The 17,238-nt window shown below is 45.1% G+C and overlaps 1 protein-coding gene across 4 annotated transcripts in view; it reads left to right on the forward strand.

The window, feature by feature from the left end:
• LOC138248978 (zinc finger protein 613-like) overlaps positions 1-17,238 on the forward strand; it is a 109,706-nt gene that overhangs the window by 45,508 nt on the left and 46,960 nt on the right. For 2 of the 4 annotated variants that reach the window (XM_069203040.1, XM_069203043.1), the window contains exons 4-5: positions 4,235-4,351; positions 16,571-16,681. In XM_069203040.1, coding sequence (XP_069059141.1) covers positions 4,235-4,351; positions 16,571-16,681 — 228 coding nt within the window. The remainder of the gene's footprint in view (positions 1-4,234; positions 4,352-16,570; positions 16,682-17,238) is intronic. The other 2 variants (XM_069203041.1, XM_069203042.1) reach the window with 2 other exon arrangements.

Below are 17,238 nucleotides of genomic sequence, written 5' to 3' on the forward strand. Positions count from 1 at the left end.
TGCAGCTGCTGCTGCTACCAACCCCTCAGACAGGCATCTGCCCTCCTGGGGTCCAGCCAGGCCTGGCCCAGGATGGCAGAACAAAGAACTTCCTCTGAGAGAGGGTGTTACACCCTCTCCCTTTGGAAAATGGTGTGAAGGCAGGGGAGGAGTAGCCTCCCCCAGCCTCTGGAAATGCTTTCTTGGGCACAGATGTGCCCAATTCTGCATAAGCCAGTCTACACCGGTTCAGGGGCCCCTTAGCCCCTGCTCTGGCGCGAAACTGGACAAAGGAAAGGGGAGTGACCACTCCCCTGACCTGCACCTCCCCTGGGAGGTGTCCAGAGCTCCTCCAGTGTGCTCCAGACCTCTGCCATCTTGGAAACAGAGGTGCTGCTGGCACACTGGACTGCTTTGAGTGGCCAGTGCCACCAGGTGACGTCAGAGACTCCTGCTGATAGGCTCCTTCAGGTGTTAGGAGCCTATCCTCTCTCCTAGGTAGCCAAACCCTCTTTTCTGGCTATTTAGGGTCTCTGTCTCTGGGGAAACTTCAGATAACGAATGCATGAGCTCAGCCGAGTTCCTCTGCATCTCTCTCTTCACCTTCTGATAAGGAATCGACCACTGACCGCGCTGGAAGCCTGCAAACCTGCAACATAGTAGCAAAGACGACTACTGCAACTCTGTAACGCTGATCCTGCCGCCTTCTCGACTGTTTTCCTGCTTGTGCATGCTGTGGGGGTAGCCTGCCTCCTCTCTGCACCAGAAGCTCCGAAGAAATCTCCCGTGGGTCGACGGAATCTTCTCCCTGCAACCGCAGGCACCAAAAAGCTGCATTACCGGTCCCTTGGGTCTCCTCTCAGCACGACGAGCGAGGTCCCTCGAATCCAGTGACTCTGTCCAAGTGACCCCCACAGTCCAGTGACTCTTCAGTCCAAGTTTGGTGGAGGTAAGTCCTTGCCTCACCTCGCTGGGCTGCATTGCTGGGAACCGCGACTTTGCAGCTACTCCGGCCCCTGTGCACTTCCGGCGGAAATCCTTTGTGCACAGCCAAGCCTGGGTCCACGGCACTCTAACCTGCATTGCACGACTTTCTAAGTTGGTCTCCGGCGACGTGGGACTCCTTTGTGCAACTTCGGCGAGCACCGTTTCACGCATCCTCGTAGTGCCTGTTTCTGGCACTTCTCCGGGTGCTACCTGCTTCAGTGAGGGCTCTTTGTCTTGCTCGACGTCCCCTCTCTCTTCAGGTCCAATTTGCGACCTCCTGGTCCCTCCTGGGCCCCAGCAGCGTCCAAAAACGCCAAACGCACGATTTGCGTCTAGCAAGGCTTGTTGGCGTTCTTTCGGCGGGAAAACACTTCTGCACGACTCTCCACGGCGAGAGGGATCCGTCCACCAAAGGGGAAGTCTCTAGCCCTTTTCGTTCCTGCAGAAACCTCAGCTTCTTCTGTCCAGTAGAAGCTTCTTTGCACCCGCAGCTGGCATTTCCTGGGCATCTGCCCATCTCTGACTTGCTTATGACTTTTGGACTTGGTCCCCTTGTTCCACAGGTACCCTAGATTGGAAATCCACAGTTGTTGCATTGCTGGTTTGTGTCTTTCCTGCATTATTCCTCTAACACGACTACTTTGTCCTTAGGGGAACTTTAGTGCACTTTGCACTCACTTTTCAGGGTCTTGGGGAGGGTTATTTTTCTAACTCTCACTATTTTCTAATAGTCCCAGCGACCCTCTACAAGGTCACATAGGTTTGGGGTCCATTCGTGGTTCGCATTCCACTTTTGGAGTATATGGTTTGTGTTGCCCCTATCCCTATGTTTCCCCATTGCATCCTATTGTAACTATACATTGTTTGCACTGTTTTCTAAGACTATACTGCATATTTGTGCTATTGTGTATATATATCTTGTGTATATTTCCTATCCTCTCACTGAGGGTACACTCTAAGATACTTTGGCATATTGTCATAAAAATAAAGTACCTTTATTTTTAGTATAACTGTGTATTGTGTTTTCTTATGATATTGTGCATATGACACTAAGTGGTACTGTAGTAGCTTCACACGTCTCCTAGTTCAGCCTAAGCTGCTCTGCTAAGCTACCATTATCTATCAGCCTAAGCTGCTAGACACCCTATACACTAATAAGGGATAACTGGGCCTGGTGCAAGGTGCAAGTACCCCTTGGTACTCACTACAAGCCAGTCCAGCCTCCTACAGGGGTGGGTTAAGATGAGTGATGATTTTGCTGAATGCTAAGATAGATAGTTCCTTCACCTGGGTCTTTGTTCGCGTGCCACCTTCTCTCGAGGTGCTTGCAGTGGTGCTTGACTGTCCTGAAGTCCTCGGTGTACCAGCTGCCTTGCTTGGTGGATGATGGAGTTGACAATGTCAGCACAGTCAGTGATCCAAATGCTGAAGATTCTGGTGTTCTTGGTCATGTTGTTGTGATTTTTGGGTGGGTTGAGGGTGAGGGTGTTGGTCTATTCAGTCTCTGAGGCCTTGTCCCAGCTGTGATGGGTGGTGTTGAGTTGTGTGGGGGTGGAAAGGAGGTCATGGGGGGTCATGATGAAGAAGTGGATGATTGAGTGGTTGGTCCATGTAAGTTTGGTTGTGTGGCTGTATTTGATACTGTCGGTGGAGGTCAATATGGAGTTGAGCTTGTGCCCAGCAATGTGCCTGGGGTTGTGTATGAGTTGGGTGAGGCCGATGTTGTTAAGCCTGTTGAGGAGGTTGGCGGAGTTAGGGTCGGTTATGTCTTTGAGGTGGAAGTTGAGGTCGCCCAGGCACACGTCACCCTTCGAGATGATGGCGAGGGGGGTGATGAAATCAGTCATGAGGTTGCAGAAGATGGTTCGAGGTCCTGGTGGACACTATGCAAGGGTTTACCTAATGGTGGATTTCTCATCTGTTTGTATAGTGAAATTGAGGTGTTCCATTGCTGGAATGGTGTCATCCACGGTGGTGGTGCTTTTGATGGAGTCTCTGGATGATGGTGATTCTTCCACTTGGCTTGTTGTGCCATTGCGGTGGGTAAACCTGCAACCTGCAAGTATAGCAGTGGCGATGTCAAGGGCATATGTGGGGTTGAGCCAGGTCTCAGTTAGGAAGACAGTGTCGGGTGCAAGACTGTTGATAATGTCCCAGACTTGGTGCTGTGTTTGTTGAGTGAACGAGTGTTGAGGAGGGTGCATGTGAGCTGGTGGTGGGTAGCTGGTGTTGTACGTTGAGAGTGCTGGACGTTGCTGAGAAAGGTGTGGATGTGCGTGTTGTGGCAGGTGAAGTGGCCGAGGGTGCAGGTGAAAGGTCCTAGTGGGGTGCTGCATGGTGGCAGTGTGCATGGTGGCGTCCAGGGCATGGAGGGTGGTAGAAGTGTAGCTGTGGGTGACGGCTAGACTAGGGTTCCTGGTGCTTGGCACGGGCCAGGCATGGACGGGCACAGGCAGGCTTGCCTTTGGCATGCCATCAACTGCTGGGATTCTACAGACAACCTCTCTTGGTTTTATTTGGTCAAGTGTTTTTCATAATTTCCACAGATGCTGCTAATCTCTGCCAATAATGTAAAGTTGCCTGCCATTAATCAAAAATAAGAAACACACCAGAACACACTTTTCACTATCCTTTCAGATGGTTTTCGGCCTTCTTTTAGTCTTTATTCTGTGTTCTTGTAGAAGATCACTAGCCAGAGCCAACACCTGCTGGGGAGATCACAATTCTTCCTCAAAACGCTGTTCCTCCTTCAATTGAAATAATCACAGGGTCCCCTCTTTTGTGTGTTTGAGTATTTTAGCAGAGCCTTGGTGCCTTGATCGCTTCTTAGTGTCATTGGCAGGACTAAACACAGAGACAAGTAAAGAATGTTATGCTAACACTGGTGGATTTCATGGTATGCCTGTCTTCAACACCCAGGATTGATGTCCCCTTCCCTTGGTCCAAGCAATATCATCGTGGATGTATTAGTGCCCCTCTGGCAGACTCCAAAGGCTGAACAGTGACACAGAAATCCACAAATGGCATCAGTGATCAGGTGCAACTATTGGATCCAACTGATTGACTCCTGGTCACCTCGCAACTGGGAGAAGCTGCTACTCCACAGTGCAGAGAAATAAACATGCCTGAATCCCCTATGTGCACAGTGTGAGTGAGCGTGTCAGGTCTTTGACAGATAAGTTTGTGTGAAGAAATTCAGAAATTAGTTAGAAATGTGAGGCCATAAATTGGGCATGAATGTGAAATTAATTTGTCTCTCCTCCAACAGCAGACGACACAAGGGCCGAGCCTGATGGGCTCTTCAAGGAGGCCGATGGAGAGGAGCTGCACCCTCACACTCCTCAAGACTCCGACAGCCAGGAAGATGGAGACAGTGTCAGCATAGGTGAGGTGTAGGGATGGGACACCCATGCTGGGCTGATTCAGAGAGCCTCACCCTAGGGCACCCAAGTAATCCATAAGAAAATATTCACTTACAAGATGGCATCAGCAGCGTAAAAACTGAATGCAATATGAACAATTCACAGAGACTTGCTCCTCTGACATTAACTTTTCCCTTCTGAAAAAACAGTGCATAGTTTGCAGTTTTAGATGTTTCCAGTATCTTCTTTGGCTTGTTGGGTGACTACGCACTTGACACTTCTTTGTAAAAGGTAAACATTTCCGTAAGCAAGTTTACTTCAGATCTGCTTGTGGCTGTCTCATGGCTCAGCCTAGGAATTGTAAATAATTAGAGCTCTTTGCTAAAGACCCTGCATCTAACATATTTATCTGCTGGTTTACCTGCACCTCGGTGTTTAGTATAAAGTCAGCACATCTCCCATTCCTTTATTTATATATTTCACAAGATGGTCCACAAACTGGGAACTACTTCTTCATGCACACTTCTTCCTGCTTCCCTTTCTGTTGAAACACTCAGAGGCATGTTGTTCAACATGTGCTTCTTTCTACCCCCACAGATGGCATCGTTGCAACAGAATAGCCTTTTGTCTCAGTAGCATCAGCCTTTCTCCTCTAATTTCTCTCCTGTCATAAAATGTGTGGTTCCCAGGAGCCTTTAAAAATTGTTATAAAGACCCCATATTTGGGTCTATATTTTCTACAATGCCTGCTGCCTCACACACCTTTGACAACAGTGAAAAATTGAAAAATCTGGGTTTCTATTTTTTCAGTCCAAGGTCTGCCTTGTGCTCTCTAAGAGCGACTCTCTGACCTACACATCTAACAAAGGGGTATATTTACAAAGTTTTAGCGCAGTGTTTGCATCACAAAAGTGATGCAAATCAATACCATTTCTTTTTACTAATTTACTTTCCAGTGTTCAACTTGTTTAGTGCTAGAAAATCACTTGAAAGTAGTGGAAAGCCAAGCATAACGCTACTTTGCATTACTTAGCACCAAAGGGGCGTACCAAGGGTGGTGCATGGGCATTCCCATGCAACCACCCAAGGTTTCTGATGCTAAGCTTTATTTATTTACAAGATTTAGCATCAGAAGATAGCGCTCTCTTCAACCAGATGCTTTCACAGAGAAATGACTTAATTTCAACTTTCTTTTCTGGCTTTGCATGTGTGCTGCACTGTACAGCACACATGCAAGGTGATAAAAGTTTTAAGGTTAGTCTAAACATAGTAATTTCTACTGGAAGCGTATCCTTCCACTACAGAACATATGCTAGTCTCACGTAGACACCCTTGCACTATGATGCAAAGATGTGTCAGTCAATCAATCAATCAAGCATTTACAAAGAGCCTGAAATCACCGGTGATGGTCTCGAGGCACTGGAGCTGTATGCTTCTGCATGAAGGAATGATCATTCGAACATCCAGGTTTCTAGTTCTCTTCGGAATTGCTGAAGTGGTGGTGCAGTCCTGAGGTGCAGGGGGAGGTTGTTCCAAACCTTGGCTGCCAGATGCAAGAAGGAGTGTCCTCCGCTGTTGACACAACAGATCCGTGGGGTGTTTGCGAGGGAGAGGGAAGCTGATTGGAGGTGTCTTCTGGTTGGTGGATGTTCAGGTGTTTGTTGATGTATACTGGTCCGTCGTTGTGCACGGGGCTTGTAGGCGTGGGTCAGCATCTTAAACTGGCATCTCTTCTGAATCGGGTGCCAGTGTAGTCTTTTGAGATGGGGTGTGATGTGGGTCCTTCTGGGGAGGTAAGTATGAGTCTTTCCGCTGAGTTCTGTATTGTCTGGAGTCTCTCCAGGAGGCGTGCTGTGATTTCTACGTAGAACGTGTTTCGTTAGTCGTGTCTGCAGGTGTTAAGGGCCTGTGTGACAGTCCTTCTGCTTGTCTGCTGGGAGCCACCTGAAGATCTTGTGGAGCATGCGAAGGGTGTGGAAGCAGGTGGATAAGACTGCATTGACTTGTTTATTCATGGATAGCTTGCCATCGAGGATGATGCTGAGGTTTCTGGCGTGGTGTGTTGGGGCGGGTGGTGTGCTGAGCTTTGCGAGCCACCATGTGTCAGTCCATGGTGAGGTGTTGTTCTCAAAGATGAGGACTTCCATTTTTATGGTGTTGAGTTTGAGACAGTTGTCCTTCATCCAGTCCACTATGTTCATTATGCATCTGTGGAAGTTAGCTTTTGTGGTGGAGGGATCTTCAGATAGTGAGAGGATAAGCTGTGTGTCGTCAGAATAGGAGATGATGTTATGTCCGTGTGATCTGACGGTGACATCCAGGGTGGCATGTAGGTGTTGAAGAGGGTCGGGCTGAGGGACGATCCTTGCGGGACTCCACAGATGATCTTCTTGGCCTCTGAGGTCAACGGTGGGAGACTGATGCGTTGGGTTCTGCCGGTGAGGTACGTGAGGATGTTTCCTTGAATCCTGATGTGGTGGAGTCTGTTCATCAGGATGTGGTGTGAGACAGTGTCAAATGCGATGGACAGGTGCAGGATGATAAGGACTGCTGTTTCCCCATAGTCCAGGAGGGCTCCAGGTTAGGAGGGATCCAGGAGGTTGTGGTCTTTTAGGTATTAGGTGAGTTGCTGGTTGATCGCTTTTTCGAGGACTTTTGCTGGGTAGAGGAGCAGAGTAATGGGCCGGTAGTTCCTCAGTTCAGCTGGGTTGGTGGATGTTTTTTCAGGAGGGGCCTCACTTCAGCATGTTGCCAGACCTCTGGGAAGGAGGCTGCGGTGATGGAGGTATTTAGGTGCCTCTGATGGTGCTTTTTTTGTCTGTGTGGAGTTGGAAGTTGGGGTGTTTCATTACCACTGTCAGGTCGTAAGGGGATGTCGTGCAGCGGATGGTGTCTCTGTAGATGATTGCGATTCCACCTCTGTGCTTGTTGGTTTGGTCCCAGGTGTGTTACCTTGTAACCTTCGGGGATGGTAGTGGCAATGTCTGGTGCAGAGGTGGGGTTGAGCCAGGTTTCTGTGAGGAAGATGACGTTCAGGGTGAGGGAGGAGATCGTGTCCCAGACCTCGGTCGCGTGTTTAACTAGTGAATGTGCATTTAGCAGGATGCACTGGAGTTGTGTCATGGTGGTTTCAGTCGATGTGTTGGTGCATTGGTGCTGAAGGTGAGGAGGTAGTGTTGGCAGGAGAAAAGCCCTCTGGTGGTATGTTGGGATGAGCAGCAGCAATGGTTGTGGGTGCATCTGGGGTCCAGGGCTCGAAGGTCAGCGGCCGTGTATCTTCGTGGGGTGGAAGAGCCAGGGGCCCTGGCGCTGGAATAGTCCAGGTGCGGACGGGCGCAGATGGGCTTGCCTTTGGTGTACCTCCAGAGCGCTGTGCTGTGGCCTCTATTAAGTAGGTAGTGAGAGGAGAGAGGGCACTGGGAAGCAGTGTGCGGGGCTAGGCCAGAGGCAGGAAAATGGGCAGCAGGCAGGAATGGGAAAATGAATGACCAGAGAAAGAAAGGACGCACAATGCAGGAGAAAGTACTCAGAAAAATGGTGGGGGAGGAGGGGAAGGAGGGAGAAAGCAGCAAAAAAAAGAGACAAAAGGAGGAGCAAGCACTTGGACATATTTCTGTAAATATGGGCTCTCCTGCTCCCTCCTTCTCATGCAGTGAAGGGCAGAATTTGTATTTGTATTAATTCTATTAAATCTGGGCCCTAGAGCCTCAGTTATATGTTCTGGACATCTGCCAGGGAGGCAGAGGTACTGCTCCCTTATGGGGGCCTCCTCACACTGCTTGAGATCCCCGCCGCTGTGTCAGGCGTCTGTGTGCTGTAAAGGGTGCTTGCACCACAGCAGCTCCATTTTCAGCACTGAGTGCCGAGTGGGCACCATGATTATAGCTCCCGCTCAGCAAACCTTTTCGTTCAGAAGAAGCACATTCTGATAGCAAACGTTTGTTTTATCTGAATAAAAAATAAAAGCCTGACGTGCAGGAATTTTTTATTTTCTTTAACCTTTTTATTATTTTTAACCTTTATTAGGTTCATAGCATGTATATCCAGCCTCCTCAGGCAGTGAACCGATCGTAACTGACCACATTCAGATCTCCCTCAGAAGCTTGACACTGCCTGGAACGCTGTGACCTCAAAGTGATTGTCATCTCATTCCAGCCAAGTGATCTAGTGAAAACACATCTCCCTCCCTTATATTATCAGAATACAACAGCTAAAAATCAATATTAAAATAATAAGCTTCTAATGAAACAAATTACATCATGGAATTGTATGTACAAAAATAACATGAAACATATTTTATACTGTTAGAAATAGGCTCTTTGGTTGGCAGTCAGGTGACCCCCTATCCAGCAAGGACCCTCACTCTAGTCAGACACAATCCAAATGATCCTGTGCCCACCCTCTGGTTGCTTGGCACTGAGCAGTTAGGCGTAACATAGAAGGCAATGTGTAAAGTATTTGTGCAATAAATCATGCAATAACACAGAAGAACACCACAAAAATACACCACACAGTGTTTATAAAAATATATAATATTAATCTGGTAAGATGCAGGTCAAAACGATCAAGATGCAATACATATATGTTGAAATATCACTGTAAAAATGATATTAAGTGTCTTTTGTCTTTAAAAAGCAACAAATGTCTCTTGCAAGCACAAAGTACCTGGTCTGCGTTCAAATTCTCCGCAAGGGACCGCAGAGGAGGGAGATGCATGGAAAACGATGAGGTGTGCGTCGATTTTTCCGGCGCACACAGACCATGCGTCGTTGAGTTTTCATGCAGGGCAGGCCTTGCGTAGATTTCTGGCGCATAGGCTGGGATCCTTTTCGGGGTTTTTAGATGCCCCAGTGACGATGCGTTGAAATCCTGGGTGTGCAGGATGAAGTCACAGGGGCTGTGTCGATCCGGTTGGCGATGCGTGGAAATTTCTGCTGCACGGCAGCCGCTGCGTCGATTCCTCTCAGGAAGTTGGGCTGCGTCGTTCTGGCTTGGCTTCGTGTCAATCCAGTGGGCCTTGCGTCGAATTTCTGGTCGCAACGCTGGCGCTGCATCGATCATCTCCTTGCGAAGTCGGGCTACTTCGATCTGGTTCGGCGTGCGGTGATTTGCAGGCTGTGCATCGATTTTTGCCACACAAGGAGTTCTTTTGCAGGAATGAAGTCTTTTTGGTCCTGAGACTTCAGGGAACAGGAGACAAGCTCTACCCAAGCCCTTGGAGAGCACTTCTCAGCACAGCCAGAAAAAAGCAAGGCAGCAGGGCAACAGCAAGGCAGCAGTCCTTCTCAGAAATGCAGTCCAGGTGAGTCCTTTAGGCAGCCAGGCAGTTCTTCTTGGCAGGTATCAGGTTCTGGTTCAGGGTTTCTTCTCCAGGAAGTGGCTGATGAAGTAGAAGTGTCTACCTCAGAAGTGTCTGAGTTGGCAGGGTAAGAGACTGCTTAAATACCCAAATGTGCCTTTGAAGTGGGGGATACTTCAAAGAGGGCTCAGAAATGCACAAGGTCCCCTTTCAGGTCCATCCTGTCTGCCAGGGTCCCAGTATGGGGTGTGGCATTCCTTTGTGTGAGGGCAGGCTACTGTCCTTTGACATGTAAGTGTCATGCACTCAACCCTCCCAGTCCAGGAAGACCCATTCAAAATGCAGATGTGTGCAGGTGTGACTGAGCATCCTGAGTTTGAGGTTGTCTGAGTGAATGCACAAGGGAGCTGTCAACTAAACATAGCCAGACGTGGATTGGAAGGCACAGAACGATTTAAGAGTAGAGAAATGCTCACTTTCTAAAAGTAGCATTTCTAAAATAGTAATATAAAATCCAGCTTCACCATTAAGCAGGATTTTGTATCAGCATCCTGGTCATATTAAATATGACCTTACTACTCCTTTCAAATCAGGATCTACCACTCAAACAGAATATGAGGGTAGCCCTAATGCCATCCTATTAAAGGAGAAGGCCTCACAGTAGTGTAAAACGAATTTAAGAGTTTTACACTACCAGGACATATAGAACACATATGTTCATGTCCTGCCTTTTACCTACATAGCTCCCTGCCCTATGGGCTACCTAGGGCCTACCTTAGGTGTGACCTATATGTAGAGAAAGGGGAGTTTAAGGCTTGGCAATTACTTTTAAATGCCAAGTCGAAGTGGCAGTGAAACTGCACATATAGGCACTGCAGTGGCACATGGCACATGGTTAGGGGGCTACTTATGTGGGTGGCAAAACCAGTGCTGCAGCCTACTAGTAGCATGTAATTTACAGGCCCTGGGCACATGTAGTGCACTTGACTAGGGATTTACAAGTAAATTAAATAAGACAATTGGGTATGAGCCAATGTCAGGAGAGAGCATAGGCTCTTTAGCACTGATTAGCAGTGGTAAAGTGTGCAGAGTCCTAAAGCCAGCGCAAATGAGGTCAGAAAAAGAGAAGGAGGAAGGCAAAAAGTTTGGGGGTGACCCTGCAGAAAGGCCATTGCCAACATATACATACATTTACTTTTTGTATAACAATAGAAGGGTCCCTTATTTAATCAAATACCTCCCATTCATGACTTAATTAAGTCTGTAGTTTGTAACTTTCCCCATTACGTAGTCCATGTGCCAAGTAGGTTTATATCGCTCCCCTCTTTAACAAAAACTCTTTATCATCATTCAGATCCTCCAACCCATGGCTCTCTTTTATCATAGTTCCCGAGGCAACATCATTTAGTTTTGTTAATCTAGATGTACTCCAGACATCCCCTGAGTCTAAATTTGCGACATTCCTTTTAAGAGAAGTTATCACAAAAGGGGCCCCTGAATTGTTAACGCCCCTTTCTTATTATATTAGGCATTTTCACTAAAGCTCTGTCACCGACCTGAAACTTTGATTCATGTTCACAATTCTTAGCATCATAGTGAGTTTTATATTTATTTTCATGTTCTGTCCTACGCAGAACAAGCTCGTCATTTGGAAAGTCCACATTTCGTTCCCCACTTATTCGCCACAGAGGATTGAGTTTACAGTGTGATTTCCTGCCTTTAAGTGAAACAAATGTAGGTGTAGATATTACACTATTAGGAGTGACACGGTGTGCCCACCAGGTTTCTCTCAACATTTCTTTTAGGGATATCTTATTCAAGAGCGCACGCTATGCACAATTTATTATTATCGTATTCGTACTCTCTGCTAAACCATTGGCTTGAGGTGAATATTGGGCTGTCTTGAAATTAGTTATTGACAATTCTGTAAGAAATAGAATTTTCTATTTCTTGGGATACAAACTGTACCCCATTATCAGTTATAAGAGTTTTTGGAAAACCTTCCCTAGAAATGTTTTCTTTTAAAAATGTGATTACTATTTTAGTGTTTACTGTAGCCACACACTTCGTGAGCACCCACTTAGACAAATCGTCTACGAGCAGCATAATATATCATTCATCATTGGCTAGAAGATAAAATGGCTCTACTATAGCTAGTCCTAGCTTAGTCCACGGCTCCACTGGAACCTCAAGAGGTGACAGAGGAACTGTGTGAGTTTCCTTTGTTATATCATTATTCGCACAAAGCCAACAATCCTTTACAACCACATCAACCTCTTGATCCATTTTTAGCTACCAGTACCATTCATGCAAATGAGCTATGGTCAAATTTCTCCCTAAATGTCCTTTATGAGCCAATTTAATTAACTTCTGTCTCAAAACATCAGACGGCACCACCATTTCCCCCCTTAATACTTTCCCATCACTAATGCTAAGTTTGTCTTTTACACAAAGAAATCCTTCCATATTAGTTGGTATATCTTTCTTGTTTGGCCACCCATTTACAATGAGTTCCTTAATGTAGATAACTCTAAGTTGTTTGAAATAGCATTATTCCACTCACTTTCCTCCAGGGCTGATTCACATACCCAATCTACAGCTACTTCTTCACACACATCTACACTCTGGTTGATCGGCAATCTAGAGAGACAATCTGCAATTGCATTCCCTGCTCCAGGTATATACTCAACTGTAAAATTATAACTGGTCAATCCATCTGACCACCTCCTGATCCTAGGGGATACATTCTCCATCTCCTTACATAAGAACATACAAGTAAATGGGTCGATGATCTGATCTGACCACAAATGTTATTTCCCATAAAATAACTTAAAGTGGATATTTGCCCAATATACAGCTAAGGCCTACTGTTTAATAACTGAATAACGCTCTTCAGCACCTTTTATCAAGCGAGAAGCAAAAGCTATCACCTTCATTTCACCATTCACCATTTGGGCGACAACTGCACCCAAACCCCTCAGACTGGCATCGGTCAGTAAAATTGTGTTCCTGTGAGCATCAAAATGTCCCAAAATTGGTAATTTTCCAATGCTGCATTTAATCATTTTGAAAGACTGATCACATTCTTCAGTCCATTTGAACTGGGCTCCCTTCTTTAGCAGCAACCTTAATGGTTGAGAAACACTAGCAAATTTTGGGATACATTTTGAACAAAATTGTGCCAAACCAAGAAATTATCGTACTTGGTCTATGTTTTCTGGTTTGGGAGCTTCCACAATACTGTTTGCCAACTCAATTTTAGGGTTGTTTACCTTCACCTGAGATAGTATGCCCAAGATAAGTTATAGTGGATACTCCGAACTTACACTTTTCTTTTTTTCATCACCAAGACTGTATTCTATAATCGCTCCAGCACCTTCCACAATATTTCATCATGTTCACGTTGGTTTCGCCCATAGAACAAAATATCATCATTCTAACACTTTCTTCATGACCCTCTGAAAGCATGCCGCTTCAAAAGCCAGTCCAAAAGACATCTAATGAATCTAAATGCTCCCAAAGGGATTACAAATGATGTTAATGGCCTAGAACCAGGATGGAGCATAACCTGGTGGTAAGCAGAGGACATCTTTGATTAAAGCCAGAGTTTCTGAAATATTCGGTAATGGTTGACGATCAACCCAGATGTGTTTATTTAATCCTCTCAAGTCAACACACATACAAATGTCTTTACCCCCATCATTTGGTGCTAGAACTATGGGGGGCAACCACTCTGAGCACTCAATTTCTTCAATTACTCCTCTTTCTATTAAAATTTTAAAATTCTTGTTTGAGTGGTGCTAACATCATATGAGAACTATTCTATGTTCAAAATTCATTAGTGACCCTAAATCATCTCCAAATACTTTAGGAAACCCAGAAACTATCTAATCTAAGAATCCACCATTCGCCGTTATTAACACTTTCTGCTTGGAATTTGGATTTAATATTATACCCATGTCCCTTTGATGTCTCCAACCTAAAAGGTTATCACTCCTTTTCGCTACATACACTTTCGCAGTTGTTTTACGCTAATCAAATGAAATTCTCATCACCTAATAACCCAAAACATCTATTTTCTTGCCTCCGTACCCAACAGGATTTATGGTGGTAGTAATTCAATTTCTCCATTCTCCATTGAGTTCCAATTCTTGTCACCAATCATCGTGTATGGTGATCCCAAATCGACAAGTACAACAATTTATTTTCCTCCCATCACAATTTCACATTCCCGCATTTCTATTGGTTCTACATCCACACATCTATCATCATTTGTACTGAAAATAAATGTTTCTTCAAATTTTTCTTTACCTTCAATACAACTCACCGCCTATTGCTTATCCCATATACACACCCTGGCATAGTGCCCTTTCTTACCACATCTCTTGCAGACTGCTAACCTTGCGAAACATCCAGGATTTTTGGAAAGATGTCCTTCGCTCCCACATCTAGAACCTCTCCCACCTCCACTTTCTGTTGATATTAGAGTATCATTTTGAGAACATTTCCTCTCAAACTTTTTATTTCCCTCCTTGCTCTTCATTCTCTCATGTTTGTCTACTTCCTTCTCTGCATTTCTACCAACTCCACTTACTTCATTCACTGACTGATCATACATTTCACGCACCCACATACTAGTATTCTCCATACGTTCAACTATAGCTATTGTCTCTTTCAAAGTGGGATTTTTTGGTAATAGCTTTTCTTGTACTTTTACATTGTTCGTGCATCTGGCAACTTGGTCTCTGACAAGAGAATCAGTCAGCTATTCAAATTTGCATGTTTGAGCTAATGGTTTCAAGGCTGCAACATATGTGCCAATGATTTCCTCCAAACTCTCATACACTTTTCTCCTGTCTATTCCTAAATTACGGAGTAATATACCTTGTTTACAAACTGATAGAAATGTTTCTCCCCCAATCGCAAGTAAGTATGAATCAAATATCTGCTTCCATATTTTCCACGGCAAAATAGGATTGCCCTTATCTGAAAGGAAATGGAGGTTCAGAAATTGTAGCGCCTGCCATAATGTCTGAATTTTGAATTGGTAGTAACGCTAAAAGTACTTTGGGTTAACAACCTACTTCTCCGTTGTTCAAAAGGACTACAGTGTGCTGATCACTGAAATGTAGACCAGCAAAAAACTGGTATAAACATATACAGAAAAAAATTAAATTCTGCCTCATAAATTGTCAGCAATTAATTAATATCAACGGTGTTCAAATCCAAATCACTGATTAAACACAAAGGTGTACAGATCACCGAATGTTGCTGAGTGATCCATGTGTCAATAAATAATTAAATATCAATGGTGTGCAGATCACTGCTTGTTGCAGAGTGGCCAGTGTGAGAAGGATTTATCAAAAATGAGTGTGGGCATTTACGATCAAGTTTTCCCTTGTATGTAAGAAGAAATGTTGCTGCAACAAAACTGCTTGCTCTCCAGTACTCACGTTTCCCAACTTTATCTTATCACGCTGGATGGAACGTCACATGCTCATGACATCATCATTTTGCTCGCAGACAGCAACGAGAGCCCACCACTCTCCTGACTCAGTGCCTTCAACCAGTCGCACACGAGCCAAGGTTCCACTCACACCTCGGCTCAGTTCACTGCCTTCAACCGGTCGCAAAATGTGCCACAGTTCTGCCCACATCTCGGATCAGCAAAAACATACACATCTGTTCCACTCTCTCTTGGCAGCTCCCCTCTCACCTCGGTGTCCACAATATCTCTTCAGAAGACGCTTAATGTGGGTCGCGTGGGTTCCGATTAATCTAGGAGGTTGGTAACAGTTTCTCCCTCATCGCCAGTGTTAAGAATATGCTTTACACTTCAGAAGTTCTTCAGAAACCTTTATTAGGTTTGTAGCACGTAACTGACGACCTTAAAATCTCCCCCAGAAACTTGACACTGCCTGGAATGCTGTGACCCCAAAGTGATTTTCACCACATTCCAGCCAAGTGATCTAGTGCAAACCCCAACATTTACACTCTCGATATCTTGTCACAACTAATTACATTTCTTGCCTTCATCATTTTTAACACTGGCTTGTTAGCACTTCACAACTGATGTTCATGCACTGCATTGTTACTGTTCGCAGCCTTTTTAAGTGCCTCCCTCTAAATCAGTAATTGAATAAACACCATAGTTACCCCTAAGTAAGGTGTTCAAATCGTTTTCTTGTGAATTACTGTGTTAGACCATTGCCCTTGGGATCTAGGCGCCGTCCTCCTTTTATGGTATGCCCCAAAGCCTTCATTCCTTCCATGCCATGTGTGTCTAAACCCCTGGAAGAGTGATGACAACAGCTCTTAACCGTGTAGGGTCTGCCCTGTATCACGTGAGATATGTTCGCTGGTCGGTTGGGTTAGGTATGTTAAACTCAGGTCGTTCTGCCAACATTTCCTCCTTCCTGAACTGCTCACATAGTCACATATTCATCTGCTCTATAGGACATATTCCCCAGGTACCACCCGTCATGTCCAGAAGTCAATATAACATTGTTTAGTGGTCTGCTATCATGGACATCGGTTGGCTCTGGGTTAAATAACATCCTGTTATTCAAAATAAAGTTATCTCCTAGCAACTAGAGGAATAAAGGCGGAAGAATGTTATTCCTGAGCCAGAGGAATTGTTTAGGTTGTTTCCAGTCTTTTGTAATCATGGTGATGTATGTGTCTGTTTTCAGATTCAGAACCTAGAACAGCACCAAAAGGCACACAATAGAACTGGGTATGGAAACCCCGTACAAATGACTTTTATGTCATCATGTCTAACACACCCGGAATTAAACATTTTCCTAAAAACAAAACACCTAAACACATAAAAAATTCAGAACAGTCCATCTCTTGATATAGAATATTGTTGGTTCAAAAGTGAACTACTGCAATATTTACAATTATTTACTTTCTCTGAATATGCTTTTGACTTATTTCATAGGATTCCCATTTCTCAATGCAGACATGTGTTTGAGAAAAGAAGAGCCTGTTTCCATATTGATTGATGATTATGGTGCAGAAATAAGAGAGAACAGCACTGACCATACCTCAGGTAAGTTACCAACATTTCTCTGTGACAGCGCTGGGATTTAGCGTAACCCCTTTCCAGAAGCTGTCAGGCAGGCCGTAAGTTGACATTTCTGAATTTGGATATTGAGTTATTCCTTCTCTGCTCACATAAATTCTAAAAATGCCCTTGACTCACCTCCTCACATTGATTGGACTTCACAGTGCATGCACCGGTTGTATCATGTTCATTGCATGTAACTCTTGGGAGTCCGAGTCTCTGTAGTACCTCTTTCTGTACTAAGAATGAGAAGACGCCTCCGTGTTTGCTTCTGAGCCTTTCCTCTGTCGTCACTGCTGGACCTTATGCGCTAAAGCAGAGGCTCATCTACAGACCCAGCTGGAACGTACACCCAGAACTTCCTGACCTGAGCGCCCTCCTGGATCTTCTGTCCAAAGAATGAAAGGATGACTCCATGTTTGCTCCTGACCCTACTGTCCTGAAATGGATAATACTTTGTAGTCGCTTTTGGCTCCTCTGTCCTAAGTGGCGGATGAAGAGTCTTTAGTCCGTTAAGATGTTCTCCTCTAAGGAGGAGAATA

Source organism: Pleurodeles waltl, chromosome 8 (genome assembly GCF_031143425.1).
Source record: "Pleurodeles waltl isolate 20211129_DDA chromosome 8, aPleWal1.hap1.20221129, whole genome shotgun sequence".
In the NCBI taxonomy this organism is placed as follows: Eukaryota; Metazoa; Chordata; class Amphibia; order Caudata; family Salamandridae; genus Pleurodeles; species Pleurodeles waltl.